At 46.3% G+C, this 17,699-nt stretch overlaps 1 protein-coding gene across 1 annotated transcript in view; it reads left to right on the top strand.

Moving 5' to 3' along the window:
- The window catches only part of LOC134340389 (1-phosphatidylinositol 4,5-bisphosphate phosphodiesterase beta-2-like), a 186,493-nt gene that overhangs the window by 51,747 nt on the left and 117,047 nt on the right, over positions 1-17,699 (top strand). The window contains exons 7-10 of the mRNA XM_063037964.1: positions 862-937; positions 4,576-4,676; positions 9,706-9,872; positions 12,430-12,576. Coding sequence (XP_062894034.1) covers positions 862-937; positions 4,576-4,676; positions 9,706-9,872; positions 12,430-12,576 — 491 coding nt within the window. The remainder of the gene's footprint in view (positions 1-861; positions 938-4,575; positions 4,677-9,705; positions 9,873-12,429; positions 12,577-17,699) is intronic.

Here is a 17,699-nt window from a genome sequence, read left to right as displayed (position 1 = left end):
CTGTGTGCTGTGTGCAGTTTGGCCCTGGAGGAATGTTTGGCTTTATTCACAGTTAGGGTTTAGATTATGAGAACACTCAGTCCTCTTTTATTGTCATTTAGAAATGCAGACATGCATTAGGAAATGATACAATGTTTCTCCGGTGTGATATCCGCAGAAAACAAGACAGACCAAAGACTAACACTGACAAAACCACATAATTATACCATATAGTTACAGCAGTGCAAAGCAATACCAGAATTTGAAGAAGAACAGACCATGGGCACAGTAAAAAAAAATAGTCTCAAAGTCCCCGAGTTGATCAACTCCGAGTCCCCGATAGCAGGCGGCAAAAGGGAGAAACTCCCTGCCATATACCTCCAGGCACCGTCAACTTGCCGATGCCTTGGAAGCAGCCGACCACAGCCGACACTGAGTCCATCCGTCTGAAAACTTCGAGCTTCCGACCAGCCCTCCGATACAGCCACCCGAGCGCCTTTGACCTCTTCCCGTCCGCTGAAACACGCAAGGCCGAGGATTTTGAGGCCTACAGCACCAGAGATTCTGGTTACCACACAGTAGCAGTGGTAGCAAAGCAGACGTTTCAGAAGTTTTCCAGATGTTCCACTATGCACTCACGTCTGTCTCCATCAAATCAGGAATTGTGCACAGTCCCGTACTTGACAGATAACAGATATTCATCACCGGAGAGGCCGCGCGCGCTGCCGTCGCGCCGCCATCTTCTCCCCCAATTGTTGAATGACAATTAGACTTCAAGTTGAACTTGAACATATCTATGGGAAGAGGGTCAGAGTCAATATTTCAGGTTAAAGCCTTTCATCAGGGCCTCCTTTTTTCACGAATTCCCTTCTATATCTGCAGTATTTACCAGATGTTCGCAGCTGACAGGAAGCGGGTAGAGGCTGCATTGAGTGCCTGTAATCTTCCAACTCAGAAGGTGAGCAATTGACTTGTCGTCTACTCCTGATATGGGTCTGTTTCTGGGTCTGATGGGGACCGACATTTGAGTGCAAAGTGGTGTGATCAGACTGATAGAAATCTCCCTTGGAGCAAAGACTCAGAATGATAGATAGATAAATAAATACTTCATTGATCCCAAAGGAAATTGCAGTCTCACAGTAGTGCTACAAGTGGACAGATACACAAATATACAAATATTAGAAGAGTAGAAGGAATTAAAAATAAGTTGCCACAAATAGTCTTACAGGAGAGGGTCATCACTTCTCCAGTTATAGGTTTACTCGTTATGGAGTCTAATGGCCGAGGGCAAGAATAACCTCATTTAGAGCTCTTAGCAGCACAGATGTCTTAGTCTGTTACTAAAAGTGCTTTTCTGTTCAGCCAAGGTGGCATGCAGAGGGTGAGAAACATTGTTTGGAATTGCCAGGATTTTCCGGAGGGTCCTTTGTTCTGCCACAGCCTCCACTGTGTCCAATTTTACTCCTATAACAGAGCCAGCCTTTCTAATCAGTTTATTGAGCCTGTTGGTATTACCCATGTTGATGCCATTGCCCCAGCACACCACAACATAGAAATTGTACTGGTGACAACAGACTGGTAGAACATGTCAAGGAGAGGCCTGCATCCTCCAAAGGACCTTGGTCTCCTCAGGAATTAGAGGGGTCTCTGGCCAGGGTCCTGTATTCATCCCCCTGTCCTCCCTTTGCACACCCAACTGTTGCTGAGTCATCAGATTTCTGCAGATGACATGACTCAGTGTTATATCTAAAGTCCAACGTATACAGGGTAAACAAGAAGGGAACCAATACAGTTCCCTGTGGGGCCGCAGTGCTGCTTATAGCCATGTTTGACACACACCTCTGAGGCTGCACAAACTGTGGTCCGTCATCAGGTAGTCCTTCCAGGATACAATGGAAGTGTCAACCTCCATTGAACAAAGCTTTTCCCCCAGCAATGAGGGGTGTGTGGTATTGAAGATACTCGAGAAATCGAAAAACATGACCCTCACAGTGCTGCCCTGCTTATCCAAACGTGAGTAGACTTTGTTCAGCAGGTAGATGTTCAGTTCTGAGGAGAATGACTCTGATAGTGATAGAAAAAATGTCAGATATACAAATGGGTGTTTGCCAGCGATCCCAGCACTGTGCTTAATCAAGATCTTCTGTTGTCATCTTATCTGTTGGGAAGGAAGTAACACGTTCATTAACAAAAACAGAAAATTTGCCAAGTCACTGCACATGAGTGGGAACCAGTTGGGATGATGTTTGCTGCCGCAGAGCCATTGACAGCAACATCCATGATGTGTAACTGGGCCAGCTGGACTTCCAAAGGCCCGACAGGTGGCTGGGCGGTGCATGTGAGTGGCCTCTGGTCAATTCCTAGGCAGACTTTGGAAGAGATGGTGTTGATGTCAGACGGTTCAAGTACTCAAAAGTATTAATAAACCCCCTTGATGTGGTTTGGAAGGGCACCTGATTGGAGGAGGGAGAAGAGGAAAGATTCAGCAATCTACGTGAGAGTGAGAAAGATAACATCACACCCACTCCTATGTCTGAGGATAGGTGTCCTCTGACTACAGTCAGCACAGGGGGAGACACAGACACCGGACTGAGATGAGGGGGATGATGAGTACAGACACACAGGACGGAGATGAGGGGTAGAACTGCTGATGTCAGGAGGACATCTGGATTGAACGAGCTTCGATGAGGATGAGGAGTGGGTGTGGTTTTGTTCCTGGTCCTGATTAAAAGTTACAGGAACAGACGGCTTACATTTTCCAAGTAATGCTATTACAGGTCAGGGTGAGCGGCTAGTAAGATGCTATTACAGGCCAGGGTGTGCAGCTAGTGAGATGCTATTACAGGCCAGGGTGAGCGGCTGGTGAGATGTTATTACAGGTCAGGGTGAGCGGCTGGTGAGATGCTATTACAGGTCGGGTGAGCGGCTAGTAAGATGCTATTACAGGTCGAGTGTGCGGCTAGTGAGGTGCTATTACAGGCCAGGGTGAGCAGCTAGTGAGATGCTATTACAGGTCAGGGCGAGCAGCTAATGCCATGCTATTACAGGTCAGGGTGTCAGAGTTCGGAGTTGAAATCCAGTGTCCTCTGTAAGGAGTTTGTTCCTTCTCCCCGTGACTGCCAGTTAGTAGGCTAATTGGTCTTTGTAAGTTGTCCCCTGGTTAGGCTGGGGTTAAATAGGTGGGTTGCTGGGTGGTGCGGCTGCTCTGTTCTGTATCTCTAAATAAATAAAATTTAAAAATAAATATATTAATTACCTTCGAGGCTGGACAAACTTAGATTGTTTTCTCTAGAGTTTCAGAGGCGAGGGGAGACCTTTTAGATATTTATAACATTATGAGCAGTACAGATCACATAAGTAGGCAGAAATACCAACTCCTAGAATGCATATTTTTAAGGTGAGAGGGGGAATGTTAACAAGGGATTTGCAAGGTAAGTTTTATTTTACACAGGGGTAAGTTCCTGGAAAATCCTGCCAGGCGAGGCAATGGAAGCAGATACGAACATGGACGTTTAAGTATATATACAGCTTTATGAATAGTCAGGGGATGACAGATTGTGGATCAGGAGCAGGTAGATGGAATTAGGGTTAAACTGGTGTCATGGTTGACACAGGCATTGCAGGTCACAGGACCTGTTTCTGTGCTTTACTGTTCTGGTTCAAGTTTGACATCTCCTCTTTACCATCACGCACACTTCTTCAATTTCCAGTTTAATTCTTAATGTTTGGCTTATTTTCTGCTTTAACTGTTAGATTGGCTCACACCTCTCTGTGTGTCTCAATTAAGACTGGGGAAAAGGTCCTGTTTCAGACTTTTTATTACACCTTGACAGCTAGGTTTTGTATTAAATGTTTTAGATCTATTCTTTTATCATCAGCATTTCATTCTTTGTTCATTTTCTGTTTCATTAGCATTTAATAATTTTATACACTTCCAAATGTACAAAAACTACTGATCACCTTATGCCCCGCGGACTATTACTCTCTCTGCCCTGGAGGAGAAAAGTGACCCGATGAAAACCAAGGATAATTTGGGAAAGTTCTCTTCTATGTCCAGACATGATCAAAATTACAGCAGGAGAATTTACTGACTCCTGACAGTTGAACGCAGCAGATTCCTTTAGTAGCAGATGTTACCTAAAAGCCGAAACTAGTGCTTCCGCTGTGCTCTGTGACTGCAATGTTCCATCACCAAGTTTGCCTTTGTGCCTGTAGCCAGCTTTACTTTCTCTCATGCCCTGATACTGTGCACTGTACCCCAGCCCAGGTATGACTTAGCACATTTCACAAACCTTTCATCAGGAGATATCCTGGGCAGGAAAGACTCCTGACTGGGTGAAGTGTAGATAGTCAGAACAAAGATCGGGCTTGATGAGTGGGCAAGCAGACTTCCAGCTCAGGCAAGGCTGCTGGGGACAGGATGGGATGACACCAAAGAGGAGGCCTCACTCTGAAATTATGACACTGAGTTGCAGACCCTTTCCAGCCTCCTGTGCTTTCTGCAAGTTTTTTTAGAAAGAGGAGGCTGTGCATAGCTATGAATGAATGGATCATTACTGAAAGATGTGCTTTTTCCCCCCACCTGCTCCCTTGCAGAATGACACAATCAATCCTGAAGATTTCACAGAATCGGTCTTCAAGCAATTTATAACACAGCTGTGTCCTCGGCCCGAGATTGACCAGATCTTTGAATTAATGTGAGACACTTTAGTAAACTGTCCCCTTCTGATTCTGCATGAACGAAGAAGCAGTACATGTACTGGTGTGTCTATCTGTGATAAGGGTTGCTTACAGACCTCCCACTATTACACTGGCTCTATAAGGACAGGCTGAACAGAGTAGGGTTGTTTTCTCTGGGTAGTGGAGGCTGAGGATTGACTTGATAGAGGTTTATAAGATTGTGAGAGGCACTGATAGGGTAGGCAGGGTGGAAATGTCTACAACTAGAGGGCATGCATTTGTTGAGAAGGGGGTAGGTGCAATGGAGGTGTGTGGAGCAAGTTTCTTTACACAGAGAGCGGTGGGTGCCTGGGATGAGCTCACAGGGGTGGTGGTGGGGGCAAATACAATAGAGGCATTTAACAGGCTGTTAAGTAGGCACATGAATGTGCCCGGAATGGAGGGATATAGACATTGTAAACACAACATACTCTGCTGATGCTGGGGTCAAAGCAACACTCACAACACACTGGAGAAACTCAGCAGGTCAGGCAGCATCCGTGGAAACGATCAGTCAATGTTTCAGGCCGGAACCCTTCATCAGGACTGAAGAGGGAAGGGGCAGAGGCCCTATAAAGAAGGTGGGGGGAGGGTGGGAAGGAGAAGGCTGGTAGGTTCCAGGTGAAAAACCAGTAAGGGGAAAGATAAAGGGGTGGGGGTGGTGATAGGCAGGAAAGGTGAAGAAGGAATAGGGGAAAACACAATGGGTAGTAGAAGGAGGCGGAACCGTGAGGGAGGTGATAGGCAGCTGGGGGAGGGGGCAGAGTGAAATTGGGATAGGGGAAGGGAGGGGGAAGGAATTACTGGAAGCTGGAGAATTCTATATTCATACCAAGGGGCTGGAGACTACTTAGATGGTATATGAGGTGTTGCTCCTCCAACCTGAGTTTAGCCTCATCATGGCAGTAGAGGAGGCCATGTATGGACATATCCGAATGGGAATGAGAAGCAGAGTTGAAGTGGGTGGCTACTGGGAGATCCTGTCTGTTCTGGTGGATTGAGTGGAGGTGCTCGACAAAGCGGTCCCCCAATCTGCGTCGGGTCTCACCGATGTAGAGGAGGCTGCACCGGGAGCACCGGATGCAATAGATGACCCCAACGGACTCACAAGTGAAGTGTTGCCTCACCTGGAAGGACTGTTTGGGGCCCTGAATGGTGGCAAGAGAGGAGGTGTAGGGTCAGGTGTAGTACTTACGCTTACAGGGATAAGTGCCAGGTGAGAGATCCATGGGGAGGGACGTGTGGACCAGGGAGTCATGGAGGGACCGATCCCTGCGGAAAGCGGAGAGGGGTAGAGAGGGAAAGATGTGCTTAGTGGTGGGGTCCTGTTGAAGGTGGTGGAAGTTGCGGAGGATAATGTGCTGGATCCAGAGGCTGGTGGGGTGATGGGTGAGGACAAGGGGAACTCTGTCCCTGTTGTGGTGACGGGAGGATGGGGTGAGGGCCGAAGTGCGGGAAATAGAGGAGATGCGGGTGAGGGCATAATTGATGACGGCAGAAGGGAAACTACGATCTTTAAAGAAAGAGGACATTTGAGATGTCCTGGAATGGAAAGCCTCATCCTGGGAGCAGATGTCCTCAGTCCTGACGAAGGATTCCGGCCCGAAATGTTGACTGATGGTTTCCACGGATGCTGCCCAACCTGCTGAGTTCCTCCAGCGTGTTGTGAGTGTTGCATATAAACATTGTGTAGCTAGAAGAGAGGAGTTTAGTTAGGCATTAATTCATTTATTTATTTTGACACAACATTGTGGGCTCCGGGGCCCGCACAGTTTGATGAATGCTGACCCAGGGATGTGTTGTGTTCCCGAGGTTCTTGCCCAGAAGTACATGCTCTCAGTAAAAGTGACTAGCCTGGTATTCAGACAGCCCTTGCATCCATGAGGTTTGGAGCTGAGTATTCCTTTTCAGAAAGTTTAGCGGGAGGGTTAAATTAGAAAGTTCAGGTGCTAGCTGTGCTGATTTGCTTCCAACTTTGAGTGAAAGTTGTTGCCCCGTGTGGCCCATACAAGCTGGGTGAGTGTACGTTGTGTTGGCAAACCGGATGGGTGAGGGGGGTGTGGATGGCACCTATCGTGCTGTGACCCCGTTGGTCTTGCCAGGGCTGGCGTTAATATACCACTAACATGTTCAGTGTGGGAAAGCTGGGCCTCAGAGGCAGGAATTCCACTCCAGTGCTTCTTGGAGGCACCATCAATAAATTGTTTGTTGGGGTATAGCCGGAGAGAATCCAGTTTGTTTGTTAAAGTCTGTGATCCACATCAGTAAATGCCCCAGGTGAGGTTTCTTGTACGGCACACCCTGTGGACTGCACGGCAGGCACGGGGGCTTTAGTCACTGTGTCATTGGGAGTTGGGAGTGGAGGAAAGGAAGACGGGGAGGATGTAATCTGGTGTATACATGCACTTTGTGTGGGTGGGGGGAGATGAATGTGGGGGTTAGTCCATACAGGGCAGCGTGTGCATAGACTCTGGGAGTTCACTGAATACAGGGGGTCGGTCCTTGTAGGATAATGTGCATGTGCATATTAAAGGGAATTGAATCCTGGGTTCATTCACACAGGGCAAAGTGTGAAGCCTATTGAGGGAAGTGTGCTAACATTATTGAGCAAGATAGCTGGGAGACACTGGTCTTTTTCAGGCTTTAATGGTGTAGATAGTGGAGTGCCCCAAGGATCAGTGGTTGGTCCTCGGATCACAAACCAGAAAATCTGCAGATGCTGCAAATCCAAGCAACACACACAAAGTGCTGGAGGAGCTCAGCATCCATGGAAAAAAGTACAGTCGACGTTTCGGGACCTGCTGAAAGGTTTCGGACGGAAACGTCGACTGTACTTTTTTCCATAGATGCTGCCTGGCCTGCTGAGTTCCTCCAGCATTTGCTGTGTGTTTCTTGGTCTTCAGGTATTCAGTGCCCTGGTAGAGGGGCAGAGCATCAGGTTTCTGGATTTGCCAATGATAGGTGGAAGGCAGTGTGAACAAGACGATACTTGGACTGTATGTAGATAGACTGAGTGATTGGACAAAATCTTGGCAAAGGGAGTGCAGTGTGGGGAAGGGTGAGGTCGCACTCTCTGGTAAGAGCAATCAAAAGGCAGCTCATTATCAAAGTGCAGGCAGACTAGGTGAGTGGCATTCAGAGGGATGAAGGTGTTCTGCTGTGTGAATCACAAGAAGTTCGCAGATAGGTACACTGAGTAACTAAGAAGGCAAATGGCACGTTAGCTTTTTTGTTCAGGGGTCAGAATTTTAAAAGTAGTTAGCAACACACACAAAATACTGGAGAAACTCAGCAGGCCAGGCAGCATCTATGGAAAAGAGTAAACAGTCGACGTTTTGGGCCGAGACCCTTCATCTGCTGAGTTCCTCCTGCATTTTGTGTGTGTTACTTGGATTTCCAGCATCTGCAGATTTTCTCTTGTTTTTAAAAAGGAATTAAGTGTTAGCACAGTTGTGCTGTCTATTGAGGTCACTGTTGGAGTTCTCAGAACAGTCTTGTTTCCCTTATTTAAGAAAAGACGCTGTAGCACTGGAAACAGCCCAAAGGATTTGGTTCCTGGGGTAAGAGGTTATCCAAAAGAAAAGGTGTTATCTGTATTCTTTGACAAAAGGGGCCATTTCTGTGTTGTGTGACTTTTACACTCCAATGATGGATTGACCTTGTTGAATCATCTGAGGGAGTATGACAAGTGGGAGAGCCCTGAATGAGGGACAGAGTTACAAGATGAGGGGCAGTCATTTAAAATGGCAGTTCACAGGAATTTCCTACAGAGGGTGCTGAACCTCAGCAAAGTACTATCTCTGAAGGCTTTGGAGGCTGGGTCACTGTTGGTATTGGAAATGGAAGCAACACATGCAAAATGCTGGAGGAATGCAGCAGGCCAGGCAGCATTTATAGAAAAAAGTACAGTTGACACTTGGGGCTGAAACCTCCAGTCCTGCCGAAGGGTTTTGGCCCAAAACATCGACTGTACTATTTTCCATAGATGCTGCCTGGCCTGCTGAGTTCCTTCAGCATTTTGTGTCTGTTGCATGGGTTTCCAGCATCTGCAGATTTTCTCTAGTTTGTGATCGGAAGCGTAGCCGGATAGCTTTGAAAGTTGAGCTGGTGGCTACTTTCTCCTGTGCGTTCTCTTTTAGTGGACTGTGGAAGGGGATTGAATACTGGGGCTTGGTCGACGTAAGATGACGTGTCTGTCAACTGTGAGAGCACATTATATACCTGCTAAGGGATGTGCTTGTGTACACTGTTCCCTCTAAGCTATGCAGTTGCACAGCCGTGCAGTAACTGAAATGCTCCCGTGCACATAGCCTTCATTGCCATGCAGCTGGTATTGGAAGCAGCTACAACAAGTTTATGAAACATGAAAGATTTTATTTTTTGTATTATAATTCATTGCACCCTTCAATTAAATAAAATCAAAAGTATGTGGTTTTTAAATTTTCAATCTAAATATTCATAGTATGCACATTACAAAAAAGAACATTTAACACACCAACAACAGGAATTCTGCAGATGGTGGAAATTCAAGCAACACACATCAAAGTTGCTGGTGAACGCAGCAGGCCAGGCAGCATCTCTAGGAAGAGGTACAGTCGACGTTTCAGGCCGACGGCCTTCCTTCAGTTAGTCCTGACGAAGGGTCTCGGCCTGAAACGTCGACTGTACCTCTTCCTAGAGATGCTGCCTGGCCTGCTGCGTTCACCAGCAACTTTGATGTTTGTTGATTTAACACACCGTGGAGTTTTCAGGCCGTATAAACATTTCCTGCTCAGAGCAATGCTTGGTCTGTACAACTGTAAAAAGAGTTAGAAGAAACATTGTTTGTGTATGCGGAGTGTAAGAAGATAAGACAGAGTGTGTGCTTGTGGGCTGTGTGGTGATTCAATTCCATGATAAGGTTGTCTACCTGGGCCTTGTGTACACGCGATAAAATGAAATGTATACATGCTGGGAAGAACTGAGTTTACAGACCAGGTGTTGAGTTCACTGTTTTCTTTTTTACAGGGACGTAATGGTAAAGCCGTACTTGACTCGGCAGCAGGTGTCTACGTTTATAAACCAGATACAGAGAGATGCCCGTCTGAATAATTTTCTTTTTCCATTAATACAACCGGAACAAACCCAGAAGCTGATAGAGAAGTATGAGCTGAACAAATCAAATGCAAATAAGGGTCAGTGTTCTTGTATTTCCCAATGTTCTCAGGTGAAAAAAAACACTCCTGTTTATGTATCCATAGAGATCCAAGGTCAAAGGTCAGTTCTATTCGACAATTTAGTGAATCAGAGGGTTAGATACTTCATAATATGTCCAATTCCCCCTCCTGGCAGTCCACTTGAAGTGATGCAACACTAAGTGTGTTGCGATATCTATCCAGGCTGTGCTTGAGTACTCAGGGGATTTCTTAGATGATGGAAGAGGTATTTCCACCATCGCCATCGAGCCACAAACTTCATTAGCCTGGCAACGGACTCGGTGGTCTCAGCCTGGCTGCCAGTGTGACTCACATGAAGTACGATGACACACCGAGGTCTGCATCTGAGATGGCAATGCCCGCCCCTGAAAGGCTGCATGCCCTACACCAACTGATCTGTCCCCTCACTTCAAAGTTTCCGCACTGATTAAAGGGCAGGTTAGGTCCCTGATGGAATACACTCAACTTGCCTGGGCCAGTGAAGAACATCGAGGAGAGGGCTGAGGGAGTGTCCTGAAGTGCAAGGGTACAGTGAACAGTGAGAGTCTTTGACCACATAGCAGAGGCCTCTATGACCAGAGGCGTCTATGGCCAGAGGTGTCTATGGCCAGAGGCGTCTACGGCCAGAGGTGTCTATGGCCAGAGGTTTCTATGACTAGAGGCCTCTATGACCAGAGGTTTCTATGACCAGAGGCCTCTATGACCAGAGGCCTCTATGACCAGAGGTGTCTATGACCAGAGGTGTCTATGGCCAGAGGCGTCTATGACCAGAGGCGTCTATGGCCAGAGGTTTCTATGGCCAGAGGCGTCTATGGCCAGAGGCGTCTGTGGTCAGAGGTGTCTGTTGCCAGAGTCGTTTGTGGCCAGAGGCATCTATGACCAGAGGCGTCTATGACCAGAGGCCTCTATGACCAGAGGGGTCTATGACCAGAGGCGTCAATGGCCAGAGGCGTCTATGGCCAGAGGTGTCTATGGCCAGAGGCGTCTACGGCCAGAGGTGTCTATGGCCAGAGGTTTCTATGACTAGAGGCCTCTATGACCAGAGGTTTCTATGACCAGAGGCCTCTATGACCAGAGGCCTCTATGACCAGAGGTGTCTATGACCAGAGGTGTCTATGGCCAGAGGCGTCTATGACCAGAGGCATCTATGGCCAGAAGTGTCTATGGCCAGATGTTTCTATGACTAGAGGTTTCTATGACCAGAGGCGTCTATGGCCAGAGGTTTCTATGGCCAGAGGCTTCTATGGCCAGAGGCGTCTATGGCCAGAGGCGTCTGTGGCCAGAGGTGTCTGTTGCCAGAGTCGTTTGTGGCCAGAGGCATCTATGACCAGAGGCGTCTATGACCAGAAGCCTCTATGACCAGAGGCCTCTATGACCAGAGGGGTCTATGACCAGAGGCGTCAATGGCCAGAGGTGTCTATGGCCAGAGGTGTCTGTGACCAGAGGTTTCTATGACCAGAGGTGTCTATGACCAGAGGGGTCTATGACCAGAGGCCTCTATGACCAGAGGTCTCTATGACCAGAGGCCTCTATGACCAGAGGCGTCAATGGCCAGAGGTGTCAATGGCCAGAGGCCTCTATGACCAGAGGTTTCTATGACCAGAGGTTTCTATGACCAGAGGCGTCTACGACCAGAGGTTTCTATGACCAGAGGGCAAACAGGTCAGGTAAAAGGTAGACATTTAGAGGGGATTGCGGGGGAGTTTCTTTTCAGCCAGAGGGTGTCAAGCTTCAAGAAAGCACTGCCTGAGGGGGTGGTGGAGACAGAGACTGTCACAAAACTCAGGAAGTATTTAGATGAGTATCTGAACTGCTGAGGCACCGGAAGCTGCAGGCTGAGCCCGGGGAAATGGGGTTAGTGTTGATAATTACGTTGTGACCGGCCAAGTGAGCCAGCTCCGTGCTACATGACTCTAGTGCTCAATGTCTTTGACCAAGCTGAAATGTAAACTCTGTTCCTCTCCCCACAGTTACTTGTACTGAGTATGAGATTACAGGACTGCCAGAGAGTGAGGAACCGAGTGGAGGAGAGGGAAGGAGTGGGGCGGCGAGAGAGAGAGTAGGGGTAGTGAGGAGGAGAGAGTGCATGTGGATGAGGGAGAGTGTTGGGGGTGAAGGAGTGAGAGGTAGAGTGCAGGGTGAGAGAGAGGGTTAGAGAGGTGAGGCAGTGTGGGGTGTGAGTGGAGATGAGAGGAACAGAGTGCAGGGTGAGAGAGAGGGTTAGAGAGTAAATGTAGAGGATGGAGTGGGAGTGAGAAGGAGTGAGGGATGGAGGGATGGGTATGAGAGAAGTGTAGTGAACGAGAAGGTGTGAGGGGTAGACTGAGAACTGAGAATGGTTAAGTGGAATACAATGATTCCCTGTAGAGGTTACACAGTTCTGTGGTTCTGAGATCTGTAAGCTCCTGCTTAGTGCCCATTGATGGGAATTGGAACGGGGGATAAATATTTCAGTAAACAGCACTGGGCAGCTTGCGATCCACATCAGCACGTTGAGGTCAGATGCTGACCTTGTCTTCTTTTATTTCCCTCACAGGTCACTTGTCACTGGAGGGGTTATGCTGGTATCTGTCTGGCCCAGAAAACAGCCTTATATTCCCCGAAAGGCTGACCGTTTATCAGGACATGACGCAGCCTCTGTCAAGTTACTCCATCAATTCATCCCATAACACCTACCTCACTGGTAAAAGCACTGGCTTTTGAATCACTCAAATAAAGGGGTGGGAGGCTAGGGGACAGGTCTTTGACAAAATTCATCCAGAGCTCATTATGTTTTAAGACAGTTATGAGTAAGGTCATGACTGGATCTTGCAACAAGTTGCTAGATTGGGGAGGGTGGATAATGACAGGATAAGCCAGAGGCGAGTGATGTTCACTGGGAGCTGCTGCTATCAGACATGTCTATGTCTGACTTGTGGGAGTTGTTTAAAGACCAGCTGATCAGAGTACAGGATTAACATGTTCCGGTAAGGAGTAAGGACAAGGATGGTAAAGAAAGGGAACCTTAGATGACCAGAGAAGTCCTGAATTTAGTCAGGATGGAAAAGGAAGCATGGGTAAGGGTTAGGAAGCTAAAATCAGAGTAGGTCCTTGGGGACTACAGAGATAGCAGGAAAGTGTTTGAGCAGACGATTAGGAAGGCCAGAAGGGCCTATGAAATGTCCTTGGTGAGCAGGACCAAAGAGAATCCCAAAGCATTTTATACTTGCACCAAGAAAAAGAGAGTAACTAAGGAGAGGTAGGTCGACTGAAGGATAAAGGAAGGAGTTTGTGCTTGGAGTCAGGGCAATGGCGGAGGTACTAGATGAGTAACTGGTGTTGGTATTTTACCACGGAGAAGGATTTGGAGGACTGTGTAGGCAGAATGGGGCATGTTAATGTGCTGGGACAATTTGAGATTAAGAGGTAGTGCTGGATCTTCTGAAAAGCATTAAGGTGGATAAGTCCCCAGAGTCTGATGGCACACACATTCCTGAATATTGAAAGAAGCAGGTGAGGAGATGGTTGGGTGTGTCTCAGATCTTTGTGTCCTCACTAGCAACAGGCTCTCCAGAGGACTGGAGAGGAACTAATATTGTGCCTTAGCTCAAGAATGGATAAAGGGATAATTCAAATAATTGTAGGCCAGTGAGCCTCATGGCCACGGGAGGGAAGTCATTGAGGAGATTATGGAGGGATATGGAGAGATATGCATTTGGAGGGCATGGCCTCCATAGGGCAGTCAGCGTATCTTTCTGTGGGGTAGATAATGCCTTATAAATTTGATTCGTTTTTTTAAAGAGGTGACAAAGTGGGTAAGGCAGTGGACTTTATCTAGACCAGGAGTTTCCAAACTGAGGTCCACAGACCCCTCAGTTAATGGCAGGGGTCCATGGCATAAAAAGGTTGGGAGCCCCTGATCTAGATGATTCAGAAGATAAGGATGCACGAGATCCAGATTGAATTTCAGGTTTGGACACAGAACTGACTTAGGAGGCAGAAGGCAGGGATGGAGGGATGTGGTTCTGGTCAGAGCTCTGTGACCAGCAGTGTCCCACAAGGATTAGGGTCCGTGCTGAGATCTCTTGTTTATAAACAATTTATCAATGGTTCAGATGAAAGTGTAGGTGGGCTGATTTGCAAATGACATCAAGATTGGTGGAGTTAAGGACAACATAAAGGACTATCAAAAAGACACATCAGGATTTAGATCAGTTACAGATATGGACAGAGAAGTAGCAGATGAAGTTTAGTCCAGGCATGTGTGAGATGTTGGGAGGTCAAGTGAAAGGAGAATGCATACAGTTAGTAGTTAGGCCACTTAATAGCATTGAAGTACAGAGAGATCTTGGGGTCCAGGTCCATTGTTTGCTGAAAGTATCTATGCAAGTGTATAATGTGGTGAGAAATGTGTATGGAATGCTTGCCTTCATTGGTTGAGTATAAGATTAAGGAAGTCATGCTGCAGTTGTATAAAACTTCAGTGAAACTCAACTTGGAGTACTGTGTGCAGTTCTAATCACCCCATTATAGGCAGGATGTGAGGACACTTTGTGAGTTCTGATGAAGGGTCTCAGCCCAAAAGGTCAACTGTACTCTTTTCTGTAGATGCTGCCTGGCCTGCTGAGTTCCTCCAACACTTTGTGCATGTTGCTCGGATTTCCAGCACCTGCAGATTTCCTCTTGTTTGTGATCATCTATGCCTTTATTACCACTAAACTTGACTATTCCAATGGCCTCCTCTGAAATCCTTCAAGCCTGTGCTGTCCTTGTCCTGACTTGCTCCTATCCCCTTGTTTGCTGGCCTACTTTAGCTCCTGGTTAAAAACAAATTTTGATCTTAAATAGCTCAATACTTAAATAGCCCTTTCCTTTTCATGCAATCTCCTCCAGCCTACAACCCCTGTGTCATCTCCGTCCTCCCATAATATATGAATCAGAAGTATGAGCAGGTTACTCCACCCTTCAGGCCAATTCCACCATTTAGGAAGATCCAGGACAATATGGCTGTAACCTCAGCTTTGAAATCCTGTCACCAGCTATACTCTTGCTTCAAGAATCAATTTACCTCCCAAATATATATTGCTTTATGGAAGAGAATGTCAAAGTTTCACACCCCTCTGAGAGAGATATAAAAAAATCACCTCATCTCAGTTTTAAATGAACATCATTTTATCTTTAAATAGTGGCCTCTCATTCTAGATTCTTTCACATCCACTTTATTAAGACCCCCAGGTTCCTATATCAGTTGAATCCTCTCACTCTCTCCTAAACTCTAGTTCTATCCTGTCCTCTTGAAAACAACCAGTCCATTCCAGCTATTTGTCGTCAACTTTCTCTGAAAGGCTATCAGAGTTTTAGCACACTTTCTTACATAAGAGAATCAATAATATGCATTGTATGGTCTCTTGTTGATATAGGAACTAACCGTACGCCTAACGGTAGACAGTACCTGTAGCTCCTGCTGCAACAAGCTCAGGAATTCCACTCTCAAACCACTCAATTCCCACCTCGCTCCTCTCCTTTACGCTGCTGTTTTTGGCCAACTGTTTTAGCCAAACTTTTGGTTAACTGGCTTAATGGTCTAGTGATTGCTTTGTGCAACTTGTTTCGAAAATCAGCCAAACGCTGTTGAGAGCATAATACAAAGAGCTAGATCTTCAGGTTGACAGAAATGCTTGGTTGTGTTTACCCTGAATCACTGTGCTGACTGGAATCCCAATCTGTTTAACTCTTCTAGCAGGACAATCCTGGTGAAGTCTGAACCGTATCTTAAAGAGAGGAATCAAAACCATTTACATTACTCCAGATGTGGTCTTCCTGAATGCCGTGAATAGCTACACAAAGGGAAATGGTCCCTGACCGATTTATTAAGTTTTTTGGAGGAAGTTTCACTATTGTGGATGGAGTGAACCAGGAGATGTACTGAGTTTGGATTTCCAGACAACAATTAACTGGATTCCTCACTTGAGGTGGAGTCACAAGCACCTGTGGTGTTGGGTCTGACATGTTGGCATGGATAAAGGATTCACCAACAGATAGGAAGCAGATAGTAGGGGAAAAGGAGATTATTATCAAAGGAAATTATTATCAGGGAAATGTATACAATATACTTCCTGAAATGCTTTTTGTTCGCAACCATCCATGAAAACAGAGGTGTGCCCCAAAGAATGAATGACAGGTAAATGTTAGAATGTCAAAGTTCCCCCAGCAACCCTCTCTCCTGCGCGTAAGCGGCAGCAAGCAACAATTCCCCCCACCGCCACCGGCAAAAAAAAGCATTGGCACTCACCACCGAGCACTCAAGCGTGCAGCAAAGCAACAGCAAAGACACAGACCTGCAGTACTCCAAAGACTACTCATTCACCCGGTGCTCGACATACCACAGGCTCACTCTCCTGTTAATAAGGGAAAAAGAGGTGTCTCCGTTTCACAGGTTGCTAATCTGTTGGGATACCACTGCAAACAGTTCTGGTGTTGCAACCATTTACTAGATTCCTAGGAAGGTTATGAACATGCATTTTCAGATTTGCAGACAAAAATATGTGTAAAGGCAAGTTCTGAAGAAGATATAAATAATTCACAGAGAGATAATAATAGGTTAGGTAGGTAGCTGAGCAAAAATCAAATAGGTCAAGCATAAGGTGGGAAAATGTGAGTCGTTCACTTTGGGAAGAAACACGGAAGGAGAGCTATTTAAGAGGCAAAAAACTGCAAAAAGCTGCATATGGAAGAAATGTGGGAGCCCAGGTGCTTGAAACACGAACATAACCACACAAAAACACTAATAGAACGCTGTTCCTTATTTCATGGGGGTTGGAGTATGAAAGCAGGAAAGTCCTGCTGATCAGTATAGAGAATATTAGGCTTTAGCCATTATTTTCCCAAGTACTGGTTCTCTACTCTCGGAAATTGCTTTTAATTCTTCCCTAGCATTATTCATTATTAATGGGATGTTCGTAATATTGTCTACCATAAAAACCTGTTTAACTGCTCTGCCATTTTCTTGTTCCCAACAACTATTTCCCCGACATTTTTCTCTAAGGGGCTATGTTCACATGGACCACGTTCTCCTTTTTACACATTTAAAGAAAATCATTTCCATTTATCTATCCCTTGCTAGTTTTCCCATGAGGTCATGTCAGTTGTTGATGACAGCCACCTCCCATGCTGACTCCATAGTATATTGGTGTTTGGATGTATCTTCAATGCACTCTGGAATTAGTTCTCAGAGCTACCATTTCCAACTTGATCAACTCAATCTACATAAGTATTGAATTCTGTCATAATCAGTGCACTGCTCTTTTTACATGTTGTCATTAATTATTGATTTTTCCCAGTGCAGCCTCTGGTTACAGACCCATGCACTACTCCTACCAGTGCCTTCTTTCCCTTGCTGTTTTTAACATCTACCCAAATGGATAAAACATCTCTAGCCCAGGTTTTTTCTCCCAATCATCCGACATTTTTTGTGCTGTGCCTCTATTTGCCTCGACCTTCATTTCCCTATCTTCATATCCTGCTGTTTCTTTCCTTTCACTCATCCTTACTTCTCTCTCCCTAGTCACTATGCACTTTATCCCATTTTAGAAACCTTCTCCAAAAGTACTAACAAACACCCCTTGCTTGTCCAGGTCCCACCTTCTCCAGAACTGGTTCTAGTGTCTCAGCAATCTATATCCCTCCGGTCTACTGCATCAGAAGTGCTGCTTGTGTGGTTGGACTGTCTCGTTGATTCTTGAGGTTGCAGTTGCATGGTCAAATGCAGTCACGTTTGAAGATGCACACCAAACTGGCATGTTAAAAAACAGCTTTAGCATCCTGCAA

This window comes from Mobula hypostoma, chromosome 1 (genome assembly GCF_963921235.1).
Source record: "Mobula hypostoma chromosome 1, sMobHyp1.1, whole genome shotgun sequence".
NCBI classification, from domain to species: Eukaryota; Metazoa; Chordata; class Chondrichthyes; order Myliobatiformes; family Myliobatidae; genus Mobula; species Mobula hypostoma.
The sequence above is the reverse complement of the archived record's forward strand: the minus strand, read 5'-3'. Positions and strand labels throughout refer to the sequence as shown.